Consider the following 22554-nt stretch of genomic DNA (forward strand, 5'->3'; position numbering starts at 1 on the left):
AGAGAAGCCCATGGTGCTCCAGGCCCTACACCAAGCACCGCCCAGCAGCCGCCAGCCACTGGAGAAGGTGCAAGGAAGCACCCTGGGGTGAGATAAGCGGGGCCTCTCAAAAGTCTGATGGGAAAACAGGACAGCACAGACAAACCCTGTGCTACCCAGATCCCAAGCCCTCCTAAACAGGTTTGGGTCCTACCCTCACAGAGTCTGAAGCCAAGCAACAACAGAGCCCACGCCCTGCTTAAATACAGACTGAATTTACCCAGCATCCCACGCTAATGGCTGGTCAAAAGAAGAAGAGTGGCCAGTTCTGGGCATAAAGCCTATTTTCCTCAGCCTCTACTGTTCTTCTCTGCATGATGCCCAGCATCAATAAAAAATTACAAGGCACATAAAGCTGTAGGAAAATGGGACCCATTATCAAGAGAGGAAATAATCAACTGAACCAAACCCAGAGATAACCCAGATGTCAGAATTACCAGAAACTTCAGACAATTATGATAAATACATTTAGAGGATCCACAGGAAACGGTGGACAACATGTGTAGATGACAGGGAATTTCAATAGAGAAATGGAAACTCTAAAAAAATGCCAAATGTGAAAAGAATCAGAAGTTAAAGTGCATGAGTCTTCCCAAAGGGCCCACCGCACTGTCTCCAGAAAAGTCCTCATTTCACCAATCGGAAGACTGAAACTATCAGGTACCGCCGTGTTGTGAAACTTTTCACAGGAACAGTAACCAGTGAGGAACCAGGATCAGCATCAGTACCACTGCCCCCCAGCTGCCTGCGGCATCTGATGACTCAGACAGACTCAAAAAATTACAATCTTTGGAGCTGCACTGTCGAGCCCGGGGGTCAGCAAACTACAGCTCACCAGACAAATCCAACCGATCACCTCTTTTGGCATGGCCTCTGAGCTAAGAATGTTTTGTGGTTTTTGGTTTTTTCACATTTTTTAGAGCTGTAAAAACAACAATGACAAAAGAATATGTGACAGAGGCCATATGTGGCCTGCAAAAATCTAAAATACTTACTCTTTGGCTCTTTACAGAGAAAGTGTGTCAATCCCTGATCTAATCTAGAAAAAAAACAGACAGACCGCAAGATTTAGGGAAGCAAAGAAAGGGGCTGTGGATGACATGCCCATTTTTTTTTCTCTTCAGATGATGGCTTTTACCAACCATCTAGGTGCTGACAAACAGATCTCCATGGGAATTCAGGATCTCTATCCGTAGCTCAAATTGGAGGAAGTGTCAGGACAAGGCCACCGGAGTCCCGAGCCACAAAGTTCTAAAACAAACAGCGATGCCAAGTCGCTGCCCCCAGGCGTCAGGCCTCCTCAGCTGCATTATCAGCTAGAGTGCGGCCTGACCCGGGGCCTGAGTCACCAGCCCACCCTCGGGCCTTTGTCCACACAAGTTAAACCCAAAGTCTATAAGTCTCTGATTAGGAGTCACGTAAACTAGTCGACTCCAAGAGATCGTGACACTGAAAGGCTGCTAGGTTTTGTGAGCATCTGTTTTATTGTTTGAAAAGGAGAGACCTGTGAGCTGCTATCCGGGTACCTGCTTCCACCTATTTGCAGGGGGCACTGCCCTGAACCCCTCATCCACTTGAGCTCTGCCATTCCCTAACCATCCTTGTGCCTCTAAAATTCGCTGAGCACTACTAAGGAGACCAAAATGATCTTGCCACAGCCCCTATCCTCGAGGAGCTTGTAAGCTGAGGAACAAGACTGACGAAGATGTAGGAGGGGGAACTAGGAAGAAGGGGTGTAGCTATAATGAAACCAAAATAAATGGTCCACCTCACTCAGGAGTTCAGAAACCTGCAACTCAAAAACTTCCAAATCTGACATTTTCCTCAAATCCTGGCTACAGATTTCAGAGACCTAATGTGGCAGCTTCTTAGAGAGTCTGAACAATAAAAAGATCAACCCCCCCTCCCCCCACTGCCGCCGCAAACTGGAAAGCCGAGCAGGACAGCCATTCTTGGGCAAGTCCTCAAGTGAGGGGCCACATCCAGGCAGAGAAGCACTCACAGCTTCTGTCCAGCAGAAGAAGGATTTGGTCCCAACTTCTTCATCCGCTATTTCAGGCCTTTCCCCATATCCACCGTCCAGTGGAAGAAAAATTCTCTCCTTGTGCATCTCTTTTGAGGAGTAAGAAAACCCTCTCTGGAAGGTCACCATCAGACTTGCAGAACTGCATCCCAGGCACACACCTGCCTGCCACACCCTACTCGCAGTGGCCAGGCGGCGTGTCCCCACCCACCCCCGGCTTCCGCTCTAGCTGCGTCCTTCATCAGCAACACTTTTTCTCAGCCTTCCCCACCAGGAGAGCCTCTCCTGAGTCTTCAAGAACCAGCCCATGGGTGACCTCCCCACAGAAGACTTTCTCGACCCGCCAGGAAGAGGCCGTTGTCACTGCCTCTTTCCTCCTCTAGTGTCCCCCTGTCCCTTTGGTCGGATACTATAACGCTGTCCAGTCACTTCCGAGAATACTTACATCCCCTAATGAACAGAGCTTCTCAAGATCAGAAGCTGTTTCTCATTTATTTCCATTTATCAAGAAATGAACCTAGGGCCTAACATAATAGGCACACAGAGAATATAGATAGAAAATAATGAAAGAATCGTTCACCAAAAGAGAAATGAAATGAAATGAAATGAAATGAAAGTTTTTGCTTCCTGTTAGGTATACTGCAAGCCCATACCTAATAATGTGTCAGGAATCCAACAGGCAAGGTCATAAATCTCATTCTCCCCTACAGTAGAGCTCTGCCCATCAGGAGACTCAGCCCAAGAAACTACTCTGTTCTGATTTCTCTCTAGAACATTTGGGACTCCAAACATCCTCCCCCAATTCAAAGGAAAGCATACGTCACTAACAGGGGCTCCGATGACCCCCCAGGGCCTTCACCCCAATGATATCTGGGACCCTACCAGTCTTCAAGTGACAGAAAACACGTACAAATATATTCCAAAACAGCCCCCTACTGCTAAATAGGAAATGTGAACACTTCTGTCATCAGAAGTAGGTTATAAAAATTATTATCTTTCCTCATCATTAGTTTTATGAACTTTTCCTAATAATGAGCTGAATTATTCCCTCATGCAGAAGATTAAAAAATCAATATTGTAAAAGTCAGAGGCAAAAGAGAGGGCAGGAAAGCACACTAAATGTCAAACTGAACTCAGCACACTCGAAAGAAAGTCCTCCAGACAAAGCTACAGGTTCAAGGGTGCAGGGCTTGAGGACACTGGGCAGAGAGAGAAGGCACCAAAGAGAAAGAAGTAGGAGGCCAGCTCATATAGCCGGAGACCATACCACACCCGCCTCCGGGTCCAACCTGGCCCCGAGGCCAGGAGGATGTGCTGTGATCCAAACACTAGAACCTTAAGTGCTCTGACCACCAGGCTCCTTCAATCCGCACATGTGGAAGACTTGGATGAGGAAAAGAAAATTCTCTATGCTTCTGTTCAGGTTCTTCTTTCTCCTTTTATTTAAATATTCTAAAGCACAAGCCCAGTTTTGAAATTATCTCCACTCGAGGCGCCTGGGTGACTCAGTCAGTTAAGTGTCCGACTCTTGATTTCAGCTCAGGTCATGATCTTGCGGTTTGTGAGCTCGAGCCCCACATCAGGCTCCACGGTGCCAGTGTGGAGCCTGCTTGGGATTCTCTCTCTCTCTCTGCCTCTCTCTCTGTCCCTCCCCCTACCCCACTCACACACATGCTCACTCTCTCTCTCTCTCTCTTTCTCAGAATAAAGAAATAAACTTTCTTTTTTTAAAAAAAAGGAATTATCTGGGGCGCCTGGGTGGCTGTCAGTTAAGTGTCTGACTTCGGCTCAGGTCATGATCTCACGGTCCGTGAGTTCGAGCCCCGCGTCGGGCTCTGTGCTGACAGCACAGAGCCTGGAGCCTGTTTCAGATTCTGTGTCTCCCTCTCTCTCTGACCCTCCCCCGTTCATGCTCTGTCTCTGTCTCAAAAATAAGTAAGTGTTTAAAAAAAACTTTTTTTAAGGAATTATCTCCACTAAAAGTCCCTGCCAACCACAACAACCCAAATGGAAGTGATGGCTGTGGCATCACTCAGCATAAAGGTGAGTGCCTCACGCCCCTGCTGACATACAAAACAGGGCCCGGTCCTAACTTCCTCTCTCCTCTGTTCACATTGAGCACTGACTGGTTGAAGCCTTCAAAACCACATTCGTGTGTCCCCTTGCATCTGGTACAGCACCAATCAACAGAAACCAACTCCAGCTAACTGAAGCAAAGGAGAGCTGACCACAGGTAATCGGCAGGTGATTCGATCCTAAAGAAGGCAGGAGAGCCAGACAGAAACGAGTGGGCATCGTGGAGGTACGGGAGACAGCAAGACAGCCTCACTAGATGAAGGTCTTCATGAGCAACCCTCGGCTACAGTGAGCAATCCTACCCCGACCTCCGCACTCACTCAAAACAAAAAGGCCTCAGAAAAAGGGTTCGACTGGCTGCCCTTGGGCCCTGGCTATCCCGAGGCCAGGGGAGAAAGGAGATCTAGCTTCCATCAAGGAAGCTGGGCACTGGAATTGCAATCCCACCGAGATAACACACAACAGGAGACGGGTAAATCCCAAAAGAAAACAGGGCACTAACTGCATGGACAGATGGATGCTGGACAGCCAAAAAATGGAACACCCACAAAAGTAGTGAACCAACATTTTCAAAGTGAAGGAAGTCACTTGCTTCACTCTTCCTTAAGAACTCAGGTTCAGAAGAGCATTATCCATCCAGAAACTGGGGGGCATAGAATGCATCTTATTTGAAAGTTTTCCTTTATTAAAAAAGAAAACCCACACACCTGTGGTGAAGGTCATTTAAGCCTCTTCCCGCTTGTAAAGGTTCTCCTCCAAGGACAGTCTCAAGGAGGCGGGGACCCAGCCTTCTCCTTTACAGGAGAAAGAAGGGAAGTTGTGAATTCCCTTTCATCATAATTAACACATTCCAGGTGAGAATGAAGAGACACCACATGTGTAGTCTGCAATTTTCCATGCTAGGTGACTGTCCCACGTGGCCAACTTGGTTCGCTCACGCCATATTGATTAACCCTTCATCTCCAGAACGAGGGTCCTTTCAACTTGGCTGTCAGCACCCTGCCGAGGGATGACAACCTGCCTGCCCCTCAGAGACTCACTGCAAGATTCTCTAAAACCATGTCCTCACCCCAGTTTCTCTCTGCAGCAACTGATTCTTCACCAGGAAGCCACAGGGTTCTAAAGACACAAGTCAGATCATGTCATCGTCATCCTAATGAACTCCAGGGACTCCTCTGCGGTTTCAGAGCGATGGCGAGCTATTCTGTGGGTCAAGTTTGCGAGGTGTCTGAGGCCTTCTATGAGGTGGCTTCACGCCTCACTCACCTCTCTCATTGTGTCCCATCACCTCCTTCACACCCACCTGTCTCCCCCCAGATGCTCCCCCAGCCTGGGGGCCCCATATCGCTCAAGGCTGAGTCAGTCATGTCTGCTACCAGCAGGTGCACCCCTGCCTTTGCATTCCCAAGCACATCAACCTTACCTCCATTTCACGCTTACTGTCACCAAGTTGCCCTTTTTCTAAGTTTTTGGTTTAAATCTGTCTTCCCAGCTAGACTGAAAATTTCCTAAGAGCAAGGACCCTACATTGTTCATATTTCCCAGAGGGCCTAGCTCAACCAGCATTCCTTCTGTACCTGCCGCAGCTTTCCATGTCTCTGCAGAGGCCTTCCTCTCCACCACAACCCAGGGCACAGTTCCGCGTGGTCTCATTGCGTCCCCAACTTCCTTCTGTGGAGCCCAGGGTACATCAGGCAACCCACCTGAGACAGGTGCTCGCCTCACAGCCCATGGCCTCTGAGGCAGACGATATTAGATGCTGCTACAGCCACTCCTCCATCCCCTCTCCCACCCTCCTTGCTGTGATTTCATGATTTAGAATAAGAACTAAATATTTAACCTTTGGGGCGCCTGGGTGGCGCAGTCAGTTAAGCGTCCGACTTCAGCCAGGTCACCATCTCGCGGTCTGTGGGTTCGAGCCCCGCGTCAGGCTCTGGGCTGATGGCTCAGAGCCTGGAGCCTGTTTCCGATTCTGTGTCTCCCTCTCTCTCTGCCCCTCCCCCGTTCATGCTCTGTCTCTCTCTGTCCCAAAAAAAATAAATAAACGTTGAAAAAAAAAATGTTTAAAAATAAAAAATATTTAATCTTTATCTACTGTTACTGGCACAGAGCTCCTAAAACCCTTGGAACTTCCGAAGTGATGAGAGAGAGAAAGGTGTCTTTTTTTACATTAACGAGAGGACTTTTACACTGGACCTAAGGATGAGGACTGCTTATCAGTGGAGCCAACCAAATGACCAGAGGGTTGGAACTTTCAGCCGTACCCGAGCCCCTGGGAGGGGAGGGGAGCCGGAGGTTGAGTTCCATCACCAATGGCCAACAATTTACTCAATCACACCTAGGTAATGAAGCCTCCCCCCCAGTTTCACCCCAAAACAACTGGGTTTAAAGCGCTTCTAGGTTGGTGAACATGCAGTGGTTCTGGGGGAGTGGTGCACTGGCACAGGACACGGAAGGAAGGTCAACATCCTCTCCCTAAACACCTGGTCCTATGGACCTCTCTCATATGGCTGTTCCTGAGCTAAATCCTTTTATAATCCTTTTAGGAAGTTAAATGTTTCCCTGAGTTCCGTGAGCCACTCTAGCAAATCGGTCAAACAAGGGGGTCATGGGAACCTCTAATTAACAACCAGTCAGCCAGAGGCACAGGTGATAACCTGGACTTTGGCGACTGAAGTGGGGGAAGGGGCAGTCTTGTGCACTGAGCCCTTACCCTCTGGAGCCTGAGGACGGAGTTTAACTGTAGGACACCCAGCTGGTGTCAGAGAGTTTCTTGGACGTGCGGGGGTTTTCCCACATGGAAATGGAACTGGAAGAATTATTACCGTCAGCCCTGATTCTATCTGGATACCCACCCACTGCCCCATGTGACTAGAAAGGAGCCCTCGCTTCAATCAGTGGAGCCCCCCCGATCCTCTGCAGAGGACTGGGTTAGCCATGGGCACCTGATGCAATTCAGGCCAATGTGATGTCAGAGGCTTTCTGCTGGGGGCTTCCAGGAAAGTCTTCTCTTCTTCTGAGGGTGGCCCCATCTGCAGAAGACCTGGTAGGGAGCAGGGCAGCTATCTTTGAACTGTGGGGGTGTCTGGCCGGAGAGTGCACTGGCACACTGAGGCCGGCAGAGTGGAAGGAGGGCGGGGCTCCATGATGATGCCAGTGAGCCCCTGAATTAGTCAACCCTGGGACATTTCGAGACTTTTGGTATTGTGAAATAAAGCCTTCACTCACGGCAGTAAGAATCCTAACAGTCTCCAATCACTTAAATGTATTAATAACAGTAACAGCAATAATGGGGCGCTCTTATAATCTGCCAGGCACATGCTAAATCCTGGACAGTTATCATCTTCCCTAATCCCTTGGGCAATCCTGTGTGTGTGCAAACGTCACAATCCTCCACCAAGGCTCACAGACACTGGAGGACGGGCCCAAGCTAGTAAGCAGGGAGCTGGGATTCGTACCCAGGCTGCCTACCTTGAAAACTGTGTTCTCCGTCTCATTATCGCATGCCCCCAAGCCCCTGGTCCTCTCCCTTCATACCCTCCTGGCACACATACCCATTACGACTATGAAGTTTCAGAGTGGGACCAGACTGCTGAGCGATCCAGCCCTCACCATATAAACCTGAGCACCCCCGAGACTGAAAATACAGGCCAGAGGCAGCAAAGCAAGTCAGTGGCAGAGCCAGGGCTAGAAAAACTCAAGCCCCTGGTCCCCAAAAAGATACCCTTTCTACAGAGATGAAGCCAGGCCCCAGGGCCTCATACAGATCAGGCTCCAGGGCCTAACCTCCACCTCCCAGAGCCGCCGGAACACAAAAGGCCAGCTCAGAAGACCTGCACTCACCAGCTGGGTTGACTTCCGCTTGTCCTGGTCAACGCTGCCCTCCCCCCGCTGCATGGACGCACTCCTGTGCTTGGTGGCTGCCTCTCGTTCCCTCGTCACCACCTGGAACAACTCGTCCTGGACCTTGGCCTGCTCCTGTTTATACCTGTGCCGGAAGAGAGATGCAGATGGCATGACCGGCAAAAGGTAGCCAAGAAAAGGTCTGCGTCCACACCGCAGCTGGCAGGGGCCAGGGGATCTCTGAGGCCAGCGGGAGAGGATCAGGAATCTGTGACAGTCCCCAAGGCAAGGGGATGCAGTGATACTTTCTCAGCCAGGACGGATTAGGAAAAGAAGGAGACCTGACCTCCAGGTGAGGAATCAGCCAGCCACGTGCCAAACCAGAGAATCTCAGGGTACAGGTTCAGATCCCTGGCTAGCCACTCCTACACAGTGGGCAGGCGGGGTGGGAAGCCCCACTTTCTTCTGCTTCCACTTGAAAGCTTGAACAGTTTAGATGACAGCAGTCTTTTGTTTGGAACATTGAACTCTCCCGTCCTGAATGTAATCCTACCCTTTAACCTATTTCTGGGCATTCTGCCTAGTAAAATAATCCTAAAGACAGAAAAAAGTTATTAGCACCAAGATGCTCTTACAAGAATTATTTACTATAGCGTAGAAAAATGCAAACAACTTAAGTGTCCAATATCAAGGTCAAGTTAAAGAATATATGGTACAATGGTATACTATATCATCATTAGACCAATATACACTTAGATTTGTCAATAGGCTGAATCTAAAAAGTGAGAAACAATAAACAATACTTTTAGAAATACAATTGTTGGGGCACCTAGGTGGCTCAGCAGATTAGGCGTCCAACTCTTGGTTTCGGCTCAGGTCTGGATCTCACAGTTCCTGGGATCAAGCCCCACATTGGGTTCTGTGCCAACAGCAAGGAGCCTGCTGGGGAAATTCTCTCTCCCTCTCTCTCTGCCCCTCCCCTGGCACATGTACATACATGCTCTTCTCTTTCTCTCTCTCTCTCTCTCAAAAATAAATGCATAAACTTAAAAAAATCAAATTGTTTACTGGGGCGCCTGGGTGGCGCAGTTGGTTAAGCGTCCGACTTCAGCCAGGTCACGATCTCGCGGTCCGTGAGTTCGAGCCCCGCGTCAGGCTCTGGGCTGATGGCTCAGAGCCTGGAGCCTGTTTCCGATTCTGTGTCTCCCTCTCTCTCTGCCCCTCCCTTGTTCATGCTCTGTCTCTCTCTGTCCCAAAAATAAATAAACGTTGAAAAAAAATTTTAAAAAAAAAAAAAATCAAATTGTTTACAAAGCAGGTGTAACAAATGGAAAACAATTATAAAGCTATGTAAAAAAAACAACATAAAATTATATATAACTTTATTTAAAAAAACTATAAAAATATATATAACTTGAAAAAATAATCCTAAATTAGGGGAAAGAAGACATTTGAAAGAAACACTTCAAAATATTAAGAGGGGTTATTCTGAAATGATGAATCTATGGGTGATTTTTTCCATTTTATATACTTCCCGAATCTTTCATTAGCATGTGTTAGGTGAACATTTTTTAAATATTTAGAAGTACAAAAAATAAACAAAAAGGTTCAGGTTAGTTATTCTTGGAGAGGCCTCTTAGGATCAGAGAGGGGAAATTCTTAGAATGTGGGTTTCAATCCATGACTATGGAACAGACCCAGCTCAGGTGACCTCATTGAGATCGAGCCACCCGACTATGGCTGACACTGGGCCCCCCAAGCTACCTCACTGGGTCCTCTGTTACAAAGGCCAATGTCCTAAAGGGTGTAGAGGAAGTCAATCAATAACAGCCAGTTAACGTTCACTGAGAATTCCCAGGTGTTGGGCTTCAGTGCTTTATTAACATATTTAATCCTGACAATACCCCAGTCAAAGAGATCCTCCAGTTATGGCCTTTGCCAAGGCCTAGAGAAATGCAGTGATCTTCCCAGGTCACTAGTACAGCACACAATCAGGATGCAGACCTGCACTCTGAGGGCTTCTGTGCCTTAGCCACCATTTTAGCCTCAGGGGAGGGCACGAAGGGCCCGGTTCAGAGGTGTAACCAGCTCTCCGTGGTTGTGGCCTATGTGGATGGAAAGTCACCAACAGCCTGGAGCGGTCCATCTAGGCAACTAGTAAGAATTGTGTGGGCTCTTTTTCTTTCTTCTTCTTACCTCTAAAAATATGCCAGCACGCATACACAGGCACAGAGGGTCCACCCACTCAGCTACTTAGTCCTAGTTCCCCCCCCCACCCCCACCCCTCCACCCTGACTATACTTCCAAGTTGTCATGGCAGGGTACTGGGAAAAGTTTTCAATTAGCACCTCAGATAAACCTCATTGGCTACGATACTGCCACTGTGCCAAAGCTAATCCTAACTTTTTATTTTTATTTATTTATATATATATATATATATTTTTTTTTTTTTTTTTTTTTTTTTTTTTTTTTGAGAGAGAGAGAGAGAGAGAAAACATGAGCAGGGGAGGGGCAGAGAGAGGGAAAGACAGAGGATCTGAAGCAGGCTCTGTGGTAAGAGCAGAGAGCCCAATGTGCGGCTTGAACCCACAAACCATGAGATCGTGACCTGAGCTGAAGTCGGACGCTCGCCAACTGAGCCACCCAGGCACCCCGCTAGTCCTAGCTTTTTAAAGTGTATTTTTAAGAACGTCAGCAATCAACACTCCCAGGCTACCTTTGGTGTTTCTTCACCTTAAACTAGGCCCAGCGCCCCCTGTCCGGTAGGGTTCTCGTGCAGTGTAGGTAAGACAAGCGCTCAGACCTTCGGGCAAGGGGAAGATACCCCGAGAGGAGAGAACGCTCCATCAGAGAGCAGGGCCAGGGATGAATGGACACCTGGGCTTACCTTTTGAGGAAATCCTCCTCCACCCCCGAGGGCTGACGGCCACCACCATACTCAGACCTGGGCGGTTTGGAGTCTGCAAAGGGATGAGAAGAAAAGGCCAGTCAGCAGCTCCTCGGGATCAACGAAGGCATGGCAGTCACCTGGGAGAGGGCTCAGGAGGGCACCACCCTGGATGGATACGCCTTACAGACACAGAACACACCCTTGACCCAGCCAGCCTGGAGAGGCACAGCCCGAAGGCCATCTGTTCCCTCGTTCTTACCAGGACTGCTCACTGCCTGGGGCGAGCAGCAGGCACAGCCACTTGAGTGCTGTGTTCCCAACCCATCACTCCTCATTCTGCAATTACCTCGAATCTAGGTCATCTCTCAAACGCCGGCCCAGAAAGGCTGAGGGAACCCTCTCCTCTGCCTCATGCAGAAAGGCCAGCCACCCGCATCCTTTTGAGGGGAGGAGTGGGGCAGCTCCTTCAGTGTTTCCCTTAGTAGCCCATTCTACAGATCTCTAGTCTTAAGAGTGGCAAACACCTCCACATTAATAACATTTTATCTATCACTCCACCTGCATCACCTCTAATATTGTTAGAGGGGAGCTACCTCTTGACAGCCATGACCTTGGCAATTTCCAAGAAACCCAATCCACTCCACAGTCGCCACCACTTGGTGACACTGAAGGTTTTGTCACCCTTCCCTCTCCCCACCGCCTTCACCCTTCCCAAACCATCTTTCAGCCAAAGCTCAACACTTTCTGTGGCCTTGGCCACATGTCCCTCCCCTCCAACACAGGTTTCTAAAGCAGCAGAGTCTCAGGCTGCACAAGAAAACTGCGAAAGAACCAGGCTTTGGGAGAGAATCCGTGAGGACTTGCTATCCCACTGCAAAGACCTGTTAAAAGCATGCTGAATTCGGAGGCTCCAGCACTCAACCCTTCGGGGAGGCACTTCCAAAAGTAATCACCCTATGCTTCACGCTTGCAGACCACCGCTCACAGAAGGATGGGCATGGCTGTGCTCCGGCCAGTGCGGAGGACACACCCAAGTGCCTTGTGGTAACATGCCAGGCTCTCAAATGGGAGTAAAAATTAGTAAACTGTTACCCGGTTTTTCCTTTGACATAAGGCTCCTGTTCTTATTTGTTCACTTACAGCAGCTTTTATTGACATGTAATTGATCATATTTATTTTGCTTTCCATACAGTTTTCTCTTGTCATAACTACAAAAATAACATATCTACCTGTGGCAGAGAATGTGACACTGACCCACACTCCCACCTTCCACGCAGGCGCCTGTCCACTTCCCTGCCCCCTTGGTGGCACTCACTATTTTACGTGTGTCTTTCACTATTAGCCAAGCGGAGAATCTCATCACATGTTTATGATGATTTGTGCACATTTTCTACTGAGTTGTCACAGAGCTTTAAGAACTCTCAATATTAGGACTATTAATACTCTGTCGTGTGACAATTCCCTAGTTTATCATTCATTCTTCATTTATTTTTTCTAAGTTGCCTAATTGCTTATAGTTACACTTCCCACTTTTTGTCTCAACTCAGGGTTTCTTCATTTGACGAAGTGCTTAGAAAATCTACTTATTGTACTTGTATGTACTATTATTGTACTCTTATGGTTTCGATTCGTACATTTAAATCTTTTATTTCCTCTGACATTTATTCTGAGGTATGGTGTGACATAAGGATTTAATTTTAACTTTTCTCTAATCTTGTTCCATCGCTAAAATAAAAGCAAACACTGATTTTAAAAGTAAAAATATCTTAAAATTAGTCAACTTCAAGACAGCCCATTTATGCTGACTATTCTTCAGCACTCAGAAACTCAAACTCACAATCGTTTAAACAGTAAAATACTTTGTTACAACTAAAACCAAATGACAAATGAACCAACACTCTTGCTCCCTGAACTGCTAAAACCTACCAAAGACTAAAACCAAGGCCTCTTTTAGCTTCCGAAGTCGAAACTGACATGTGCATGATACATTTTGGCATTCTTGGCTTCTTTCATCACTTTTTCCCTCTCCCCAGTTAATTCAGTTTATGAAAGTGTACTGGGTGGGGCGCCTGGGTGGCTCAGTCGGTGAAGAGTCCGACTTCCGCTCAGGTCATGATCTCATGGTTCATGAGTTCGAGCCCTGCATCAGGCTCTGTGCTGACAGCTCAGAGCCTGGAGCCTGCTTCTGATTCTGTGTCTCCCTCTCTCTCTGCCCCTCCCCCACTCATGCTCTGTTTCTCAAAAGTAAATAAATGTTAAAAGAAAAATTTTTTTAAGTGTACTGGGTTACAGCCGTCTTCAACCCCCTCTCTCACCAGCTGCTGTCGGTATCGGGGGAGCCACCCTTTTTGTTAAAGGAAAAGAGCATCATGTGAGGGTTTCAAGAATCTCACTCACTCCTTCATTGATACTCAAAAAGATCTCAGGGCAGGTTCAGGAAGCCCTGAAGCAGACAATACAGGGAAGAGCTGGTAGAAGGCCTGGCCAGAGTCCCTGGCTGCAAGTATGCAGGCAGAGCTCTCTGGCCACTGCACAGAGGTCTGTGACCTGGCCCCTGAACACTGCCCGACAGCTCCCCTTTCCTCGCACTTTGTACTCCAGAGATAGCAAATCGCTTCAAGGGCCCCACACAGGCCAGGCTGTACCATACCTCTGGGCCTCTATTTATGCAGAGGCAAATACCTGAACCACTGGTCTATCTTTCAAAATCCAGTTTAAACATCATCTCCCCTTGAAGCCCCTCCCTAAAATAATGAGGCACGCCTCTGTGCTACCTGGGCCACAGGCATGCTTCTAGGACATCACAATACATGTACCCTACAGGGTTACACATCCAGCCCCCTCACTAGAGCCGTGAGCCGTAAGGGAGGCATCCCCGTGTACTCATCGCTGTGCACCAGCACCGGGCACACGCGCCCTGATCCCCGACCAGCAGTCAGCAAACGCTGAGTGGACAGGATACAGCTCCTGCCTTCTCCAATGTTACAACCTCATACGGAAGACTGGCAGAAAAGACAAGTTGCAGGCGATACCTAAGACCCAGCTTCTCATAAACAAGTGTTTATGGGATAGAGCAGCAGTGGCCCCAAGGACTTTCGTTGGGGGTAATATCTTAGTATTTCTGCACCTTATATCCTTTCTGATATTGTCGCATTCCTTTGTTTGCTGAAAGTCATTCAGAGAAAAGCACAAATGTCCTCATCTGTTATGGGTCCCACAGAAGAGGGATAAATGAGCTCCGGCCAGCGTAGGCATGGGAAGAGAAACTCCTGAAATAGGCGGGCTGGCGGGCCCTTCCAGGAGGCCACAGTGACCCATCCCAGCAGCCAGGCCAAGGACCGCCTCACGTGAGAGCTTGCTTCGAGACGTTGAAGCCAATGCCCAAGTCATGGCCTCAGTTCCCCCACGCTGCCCCAATTCCCCTAAATCCCTGCCATTCTTTGAACCATGCCAAACAGTAACGACAAAGCTTCTCTCGGGTCCTCAACAGCGACTTCTTACCTGCGTTGCCAAACCAAGCCCTTAGGCCTCATTTGTCACTCATTAAGAAACTGGAACCATGAGGCAAGCCGGTCTGGCCCCAGGCACACGCACTCTGAGCAAAGGTGCTGTCATGCGCAGAAAGCCACACTCTCCCGAAAAGCAGTTACCAGAAACGTCACCCAGAGACAAACGGGAGCCACAATGGCTGTCAAATCTGTTCTGACAGGAAGGCTACTTGCCACTGCTTCCCCACCCCACCCCCGTCCCCCAGAGTCCCTGCAACCATCCATACCTTTCTCGGGGCCTTTGGAGGAGCCACCCGTAGAAGGCGGAGGGGCAGGAGGCGGAGCTGGCTCCCCAGCTTTGCAAGGCTGGTTGGGATCCTTCATGCGGTTAACCACATTCTCGGACAGCTGGGGGAAGAGGTGAGGATGGGAAGAGAGGGACAGGGAAAAAGTTACATCATAGAAACCTCTGGAAATGCAGACTGCCCTTCATCCATGCCCCTGAGTGCACCACTTCCTCCAGACCAACTTCAATAATATAATTCTCCTCAAAACCTCTCAAGGTGGCCCAACGCCTCGCAGGTTGGTGCCAAAGCCCCGTGTGGGCCGCCCAGCGCACGTCCTCTGCCGGCTTTCCAGCTTTGTTTCCTGCTGCTCCCTGCACACACCCTGCACGCCACGGGGCCACCTTCCTCACCTCCTCCGCATTCATTGCGCAGCTCCTCTGCCCAGAACCACCAGCAGCGGTCCGTCCCCAGTACGTCTCCATCTGTCCAAAATTTCCCCTTCCTTTGAGGGCATCTCAGTGTCCCTCCTCCATGGACAGCACCCAAGATAAGCATCCATTGTCCCCTTCCGTTTTACTCCCATCACAACACGTGTGCTCTTAGGGAAGCATCGCAGGCCCTACCTGCCTCATCCAAAAGATGTGCAAACACCTGGAGGGCCGGGGCGACCTCCCACCGCCCCCCCGCCCCCGTGTACCCCCGGCACCACACATGGAGCAGACATCGCAACCCAGCTGGACCCCTTCCACCACGGCTCCCGCTAAATGAAGACTGGATAACCGACACTTTCATTCATTTCAGAGGAAGTGAAATAGGCATGAGGGTGTCATAAAACAGTTTACTGAAATGAAACAGCAAGCTAGGGATAAATCCAGAATAAAAACCCTTTAGAGTTCACTTCAGTAAATATTTATTAAGTACCTAATATGTGTAAGGCATCATAAAGCACAGTTGAGGGAAAAACGTTAAAGATGACTTTAAGACAAAAGCCATAATCAGCAACTCCACTTCCAGGTATCCAGCCAAGAAAACTGCTCCCACATGTACAGGGCAGAAATGGAATAGAAAAAAACAAAACAAAACAAAACAAAAAAAGGAAAAAACATAAATATGCAACAATACAGAACTAGTTAAGGAAATGATGGTGTACATCTTCTATGAAATATTATGGAGCCATTAAGAAAGAATGAGGTAGGGGCACCTGGGTGGCTCAGTCGGTTAAGTGACCAACTTCAGCTCAGGTTATGATCTCATGTCTCGTGGGTTCAAGCCCTGCATCGGGCTCTGTGCTGACAGCTCAGATTCTGTGTCTCCCTCTCTCTGCCCCTCCCTACACTCTCTCTCTCTCTCAAAAATAAATAAACATTAAAAAGAAAGAAAAGAAAGAAAAGAAAGAGAGAAAGAGAGAAAGAGAGAAAGAGAGAAAGAGAGAAAGAAAGAAAGAAAGAAAGAAAGAAAGAAAGAAAGAAAGAAAGAAAGAAAGAAAGAAAGAGAAGGAGGTAGGTGTGCCTGGGTAAATCAGTTGGATAAGCGTCTGACTCTTGATCTCGGTTCAGGTCATGATCTCATATTTCGTGAGATCAAGCCCCGCATCAGGCTCTGTACTAACAGTGCAGAGCCTGCTTAGGATTCTCTCTCTCCCTCTCCTTCTGCTCCTCCCCTGCTCGCTTGCTCTCTCTCTCTCTCTCAAACTTTAAAAAAAAAAGAAAGAATGAGGTAAAACATACAACTAACATGAAAGGGTTTAGGGGATAATGCTCCTGATTTTTTAAAGTCATAGAACCCTTTGTATAGCTCAATTTTTTTTATTATTTTAGAGAGAGAAAGAAAGAATACATACACACAAATGCATGTATCTACTCAGAGGTAAACATCAATGAGGCTACACAGGAAACACAATGGGTACATCCTGCAAGTGGGCTCAGGGGCAGCTGGGGCAGGACATTCACTTTGGGCACTTGTGTGTTTTAAATTGTTTACCATGAACATTTGTTAGCCACAAAAGATTATAATAGTAATAACGGAGTCCCTCTAGTGTTTCAAATAAATACAAATTAAATAATTAACGATATGGGACAAGAGAAGACCAAGCGTATACAGCAGTGGAAGAAACTGAGAATCCAGAAATAAAGCTGTATATCTAAGTTCAACTGATTGACAAGGTGCCAAGACAATCTAATGGGGAAAGAACCCCCATTTGTCTCTTCAACAAATGGTGTAGGCAGAGCTGGATTTTGATATGTGAAAGAAGGAAGCTGAACACCTACCTCACACCGTATATAAAAATTAACTCATAATGGACTGGAGACCTAAATGTAGGAGCTAAAACAACATACAGGTAAATAAAAGGAAATATAAGGGAAGTCTTTATGACCTTGGCTTTGGCAGTGAGTTTAAAGATATGACACCAAAAGCACAAGCAACCAAAGCAAATGAGGTTGTTTTGGACTTCCTTCAAAATTTAAAAGTTTTATGTACCAAAGACCCAATAAAGCAAGTGACAAGGCAACCTACAAAATGGGAGAAAATATTTGCAAATCATACGTGTGACAAAGTCTACATATCTAGAATAAGAGAAGAACTCCCACAACTCAGTAATACAAAGAAAAATAACCCAATTTTTAAAATGAGCAAAAAGATATCTGAATAGATATTTCTCCAAGGATATATGAATGGCCAATAAGCAAAGAAAAGATGCTCATATCATTAGTCATTAGAGACATGCAAATTCAAACCACAATGAAATACCACTTCATACCCACTAGGAAGGCTATAATCAAAAAGTCAGAGGGGTGCCTGGCTCAGTCGGTTAAATGTCCAACTTTGGCTCAGGTCATGATCTTGCAGTTCATGGGTTCGAGCCCCACGATGGGCTCTGTGCCGACAGCACAGGGCCTGGAGCCTGCTTCAGATTCTCTGTCTCCCTCTCTCTCTGACCCTCCCCCACTCCTACTCTGTCTCTCTCAAAAATAAATAAACATTAAAAAAAAATTTTAAGTCAGATAACAAGTATTGCCAAAGATATGGAGACATCAGAACCCTCGTACACTGCTCATGGCAATATAAAGTTCCACAGCCACTGTGGAAAACAGTCTGGAAGTTCCTCAAAAGGTTAAACAGAGAATTACTATATGATCCAGCAGTTCCGTTCCTAGGCATCTACTCAGGAGAAGTGAAAATATATATCCCCACAAAAATTTGTACATGGACATTCTTGTCAGCATTATCCATAAGAACCAAGAAGTGGAAAGAACCCAAATGTGCTTCAACTGATGAATGGAAAAGTAAAATGTAGTCCATCCATCAAGGGAACATTATTTGGCCGTAAAAAGGAATGAAATACTGATACTCACTACAAAATGCATGAAACCTGAAACCATTACACTAAGGGAAATAAGCCAGACACACAAAGCAACATATTGCATAATTCCACTTCTTTGAAATGTTTAGAATAGGCAAATTTCTAAAGATAAAAAGTAGATTAGTGGTTGCCTTCAGCTTGAAGGAACAGGACAAGTGAGGACTGATAGCTAGAAGGTAAGAGATGGGGGAGGGGCTGATTAAAATGTTCTAAAAACTATTATGATAGTTACACATACCTATGAAAATTCTAAAAACCACTGAAGTGTGCACTTTAAATGGGTGCATTGTTGGGGTGCCTGGGTGGCTCAGTCAGTTAAGAGTCCGACTTCAGCTCAGGTCATGATCTCGCGGTTCATGAGTTCGAGACCCGCGTCAGGCTCTGTGCTAAGAGCTTGGAGCCTGGAGCCTGCTTTGGATTCTGTGTCTCCCTCTCTATCTGCCCCTCCTCTGCTCGCTCTCTCTGTCTCTGTCTCTGTCTCTGAAAAATAAATAAACATTAAAAAAAAGTTTTTTAATGGATGAGTTGTATGGTATGTGAATCGTATCTCAATAAAGCTGTTATAAAGAAAAAGAGAGAACCAAAGACAAAAATGAGCAGTGTAGACAGGATGTCACTCAGCAAAAGCAGGTTATCCCAGGGAAGGTGTACCTGTGCTGGTTCCTGAGGGGTGGGAGCAGGATTTGACAGGACAGAAGCTACCGTGTATTGGGGGGCAGGGGGTACCTCACACGGTGCAGGGTGCGGTGCGGACAGAAGAGGCACAGACAGAGACCAGTGTGCCTGCAGCAGTAAGCTCATTGTGGAAGGTGTGGGCTATAAAGGAGGACTTGGATGAGGCTGGTACTGAGAGGAGCTTCGAAGTCAGACAGAGGGGCTCCAACAATTGCAGGGCGTGGCTGAAAGTTTGGGGGCCAGGAAGGAACACAGGCTGTGTTTTTAGAGGATGAATTGCAGTGCTATAGGGAGCCCTTGAGAGCATGGAACGGGCCCTTGGTCATGAAGTGACAAGGGCCTGTGGCACCAGCAGCAGCAGCAGCAGCAGTGGCATGAAATGAAAGGCTTTGCCTGGTGCTGCCTCGGGAAGAACAGAGGAGAGCGCAGAGTTAAGAAGGAGTTCTGATCTGTAGTTAGTAGAAAAACTTGAGAATACCAGAAACAAGGAAATCAAGAATAGGGTATTTTGAAAGAGCAGCAAATGAGCTGGGATGTGGATACAAAATCCCAGACAAGAAAACGGAAAGAGCCCTTAGGATCTTCTGGCTCACTTCGTTACGGCCACGGCGACGAAGGCCCGAGATGAGTCAAGGCACTGGAAGGCGAAGGGGCAGTTCTCCAGCGCAGCCTGCCCATTTCTTGCACAAAGCAGCTGCGCAGAGGGCCAAGGTGGGACACCAGGTGGGGTGTGAGGCGACAGCAGAGCTGAGGTGCAGTGTTCTTCCAGGAGGCGGGGACACGGAGCTGGTACTCAACAGCGAACACAGGGTGCACGGAAAGGTTTGGGTGGTGCGCTGGAACCAGCTCGTGAGAGCTGAGTTTTAAATTTCCAGGAATTTTGCAAGCTGGTTGACTTCACGACAGGAGCTTGAAACTGGCCACGACTGGGGAGTCTGTCCACCACAGAAACTGGCAAATACTACATAGCAGGGTCCTTTCTTGGGTAGAGATCTGATCGCGGAACTTTTACCAGCACACCACGGGGCATCGCTCCCCTCACCCCTCCTTCTGCAAGCGGACCCTGCGAGAGGCCCCAGTCCTCTGAGGGACAGGGCGTGCGAGAGCACTGAGTGGTCCTAGAATCTACACGGGTGTGGGTGAGGCATCAATGGCATGCGTGATGCGTATGAAAGAGGCAGCCACAGCAGGTAAGGCCCCAATCCTTGCTGTGGAAAAGGGTCACGTGACCAGCAAGAGCATGCCCTGCACACACACAGAAGACCACAGTAGAGCAGCCACGTGGGGACCAAAGGAAGCAGCCTGGCCGAGGGCACCGTAACTACAGTCCAGTTTCCTTCCTCAAGTATCTGCTTATGAAGCACTCACTGGGTGATAGCAGTGTTCTGGAAGCCGTGGGTGAGAAGAAACAGCAATGAAACGGCAGTCAAAGAGACATGGCCCCTGATTCGTGGAGCTTACATTCTCATGGGAAGTGAGAGACAATAAAGAAGTAAACAGACAATTTCACATATCCTATTTCATCTAACCTAAGACTCCATCAACTGTAAATCACACTGCTTTTCAAATAACCTCAAGAAAGACAAAAAAAAACAAAAAACAAAAAACACTAAGGAAATGAACATTCCACCTATTACAGGACACCCTATCCCACAGATGTTAAAAACCTGTGTCTTAAAGATCAGCACAGCACGTCAGGAGACGAGTGCTAGGAATGAATAAAATACAGAATCACAGTGATGGGGGCATGGGGGGCAGGACAGGAAGCCACAGGCACAGGCAATGGCCCCTCAGAGGCGAAGACAATAATGTTAAAACTCCCGCCCCAAATAAGGAGGCCTGACCACATGTACATGTTGAGATCCTGGAGAAAACGATCTGGTGCCAAGCAGAGACGCGAGTAAGTGCAAAGCCTCTGACAAGAACAGAGCCTGGCATGTCCAAGTGCCTAACAGAAGGCCAGCGTGTGAGGAGAGTGGGACCAGATGACCAGGCCAAGGCAGCAGGCAAAGGCAAGACCACAAGCCCCAGCAGAGAGACGTGAGAAGCCCAAATGTGACTCAAGGACCAAGGAAGCTATGGTGGGGTTCTACACAGGTGACTCACGGGCTCCGATTTCCTCATCCCAGCCTGGGGGGCATCCACTGAACCACACTACTTGGTGAGTAAGGGGTTAAGGAAAACATTGGCAAGCTTCTTGTTGGCAGTAGGAGATTTGTAATATTTTTTAATGTTGCTACAAAATACAGCAAGTAATATTTTAATCAACAAATATACATATACACACAGTAGTCATGCGAGAATAAACACCATCTGGGCAAGGCTCCCTGTACCAACAGAACCAGAATGGGGGCCTCTGGAGCCAGACGGGTCTGGGAGCTCTGGTGCCAGAGGCCCACTGGTCACTGTGCCATCCGAGGGGGCCAGACAGGGTCCTGTGTGGTCAGGAGACAAGAGGGCCACGTCCAGAGCAGTGCAGGGACACGGGAGTGCTACCTGCGCTCTGCTGTGTGGCCTGGACCTGCCCAGTTCTTTGGCTTCTCTGAGCATCACATCTCTCACCCACAAAACGGGGGTCCCTTGAGCCTGGAGTGACTGCGATACAGCTCAGGAGTTAAGGGCTTCGTGGTCAGGCAGGCCTGCGTTTGAATCCCATCTAAGCTGCTTACTCACTGCGTGACCTTGGGTAGGGGACTTCTTACCTCTAAATCAGTTTCTTCATCTGTGAGATGGAAATAATTAGTGGTACAGACTGCGGGGCTGTTGTGCAGATTAAATGAAGCAATCTACACCAAGCAGTTGGCACAGAGTAAACAAACAATATCAGCTATTATGGGAAACTGCAAAGCAGTACACAAATATTAATTACCACCCATACGAGGCACTTACTGAGTGTGCAAAAATGCATGAGCTAATCGATAACAGTAACAATGGTTAACATCTGCCGCGTACTACAAACTGAGTGTTCTGTGTTCCACGTGCAGCTTTGTGACCTTGACCAGGTTTCCTCCCTCCTCTTCCATCATCTGTACAAAAGTCGGGCAGATTCTTTTTAAAGCACCCTCCAGCGCACAACTGGTGGCTCCAATCTGGACCTGGCCTCGGCCTAGAGTGACGCAGGGACTCAGGGGAGGAGACCCGTGCCGCCTCCAAAGGGGCACATTCGCCTGATGCCTGCCCGAGTCTCCGGGGACAACCGGGAGCCCGAGAAGGCACGCATGCACGGACACCTCACCACTTCTGTCCTAACACACGGGGCCGGGCACCCAGACCGCACTGCCCAACCATCACCACTCCCTAACGGCAACCGAAACACGTCCTTCACCCAAAAGCGCTGAATTTCTAGGCCGGTTCCCAAAGAGGGGGCGGGAGGCTTCTTTCTCAAACCACACAGGTCTGTGAGTAAGTCAGGTGGCCACCTCACAGCTGAAAGGCCAGGGAGAAGGGTGCTGCTTTACCAAACACATGTAGGTACTGCCCATTTCTGATGGAAGAAGAGCGACCCACGAGACCTAACACACGTGACCACCTGCTTGCCATTGCTCCCACCAGAAGACAAGTTCCATGGGAGCAGGGAGTCTGCTGTACCGCCCTCACTGTATCTCCCGCGCCCAGAAAGTGCCTGGCTCAACTATTTGTTAAACACGGGAACTAAAGAAATATTTATTAAAGGCCCAGGTCCACAACACCAAGCTACTCCGATGGAGTATGTCAAGAGATAACAGCCGAGAACTTTGTACACAAAGAGCTGACGGTCAGACAGGGTGGGTAAGGCGCACTGGCACAGAGAACACAAGGTGCCGGCTATCAGTGAGACGCCTGAGCCAGCATGCCCAGGAGCTCTCCCAAAGGAGCCTAAGTGTCAGCTGGAA

General features: G+C 48.2%; 1 protein-coding gene and 1 long non-coding RNA gene across 5 annotated transcripts in view; one reads left to right on the plus strand and one right to left on the minus strand.

The window, feature by feature from the left end:
* CHCHD6 (coiled-coil-helix-coiled-coil-helix domain containing 6) overlaps positions 1–22554 on the minus strand; it is a 251531-nt gene that overhangs the window by 216958 nt on the left and 12019 nt on the right. For all 4 annotated transcript variants that reach the window (XM_006929038.4, XM_019825159.2, XM_045052045.1 and 1 more), the window contains exons 2-4: positions 14647–14767; positions 10869–10941; positions 7982–8126 (exon numbers count right to left, since the gene is read on the minus strand). In XM_006929038.4, coding sequence (XP_006929100.1) covers positions 7982–8126; positions 10869–10941; positions 14647–14767 — 339 coding nt within the window. The remainder of the gene's footprint in view (positions 1–7981; positions 8127–10868; positions 10942–14646; positions 14768–22554) is intronic.
* On the plus strand, positions 9646–11979 carry LOC109497354. Its single transcript, XR_002153478.3, has 2 exons — positions 9646–10138; positions 11654–11979. It is a non-coding gene; the product is annotated as an uncharacterized LOC109497354 (long non-coding RNA).

This window comes from Felis catus, chromosome A2 (genome assembly GCF_018350175.1).
Source record: "Felis catus isolate Fca126 chromosome A2, F.catus_Fca126_mat1.0, whole genome shotgun sequence".
In the NCBI taxonomy this organism is placed as follows: Eukaryota; Metazoa; Chordata; class Mammalia; order Carnivora; family Felidae; genus Felis; species Felis catus.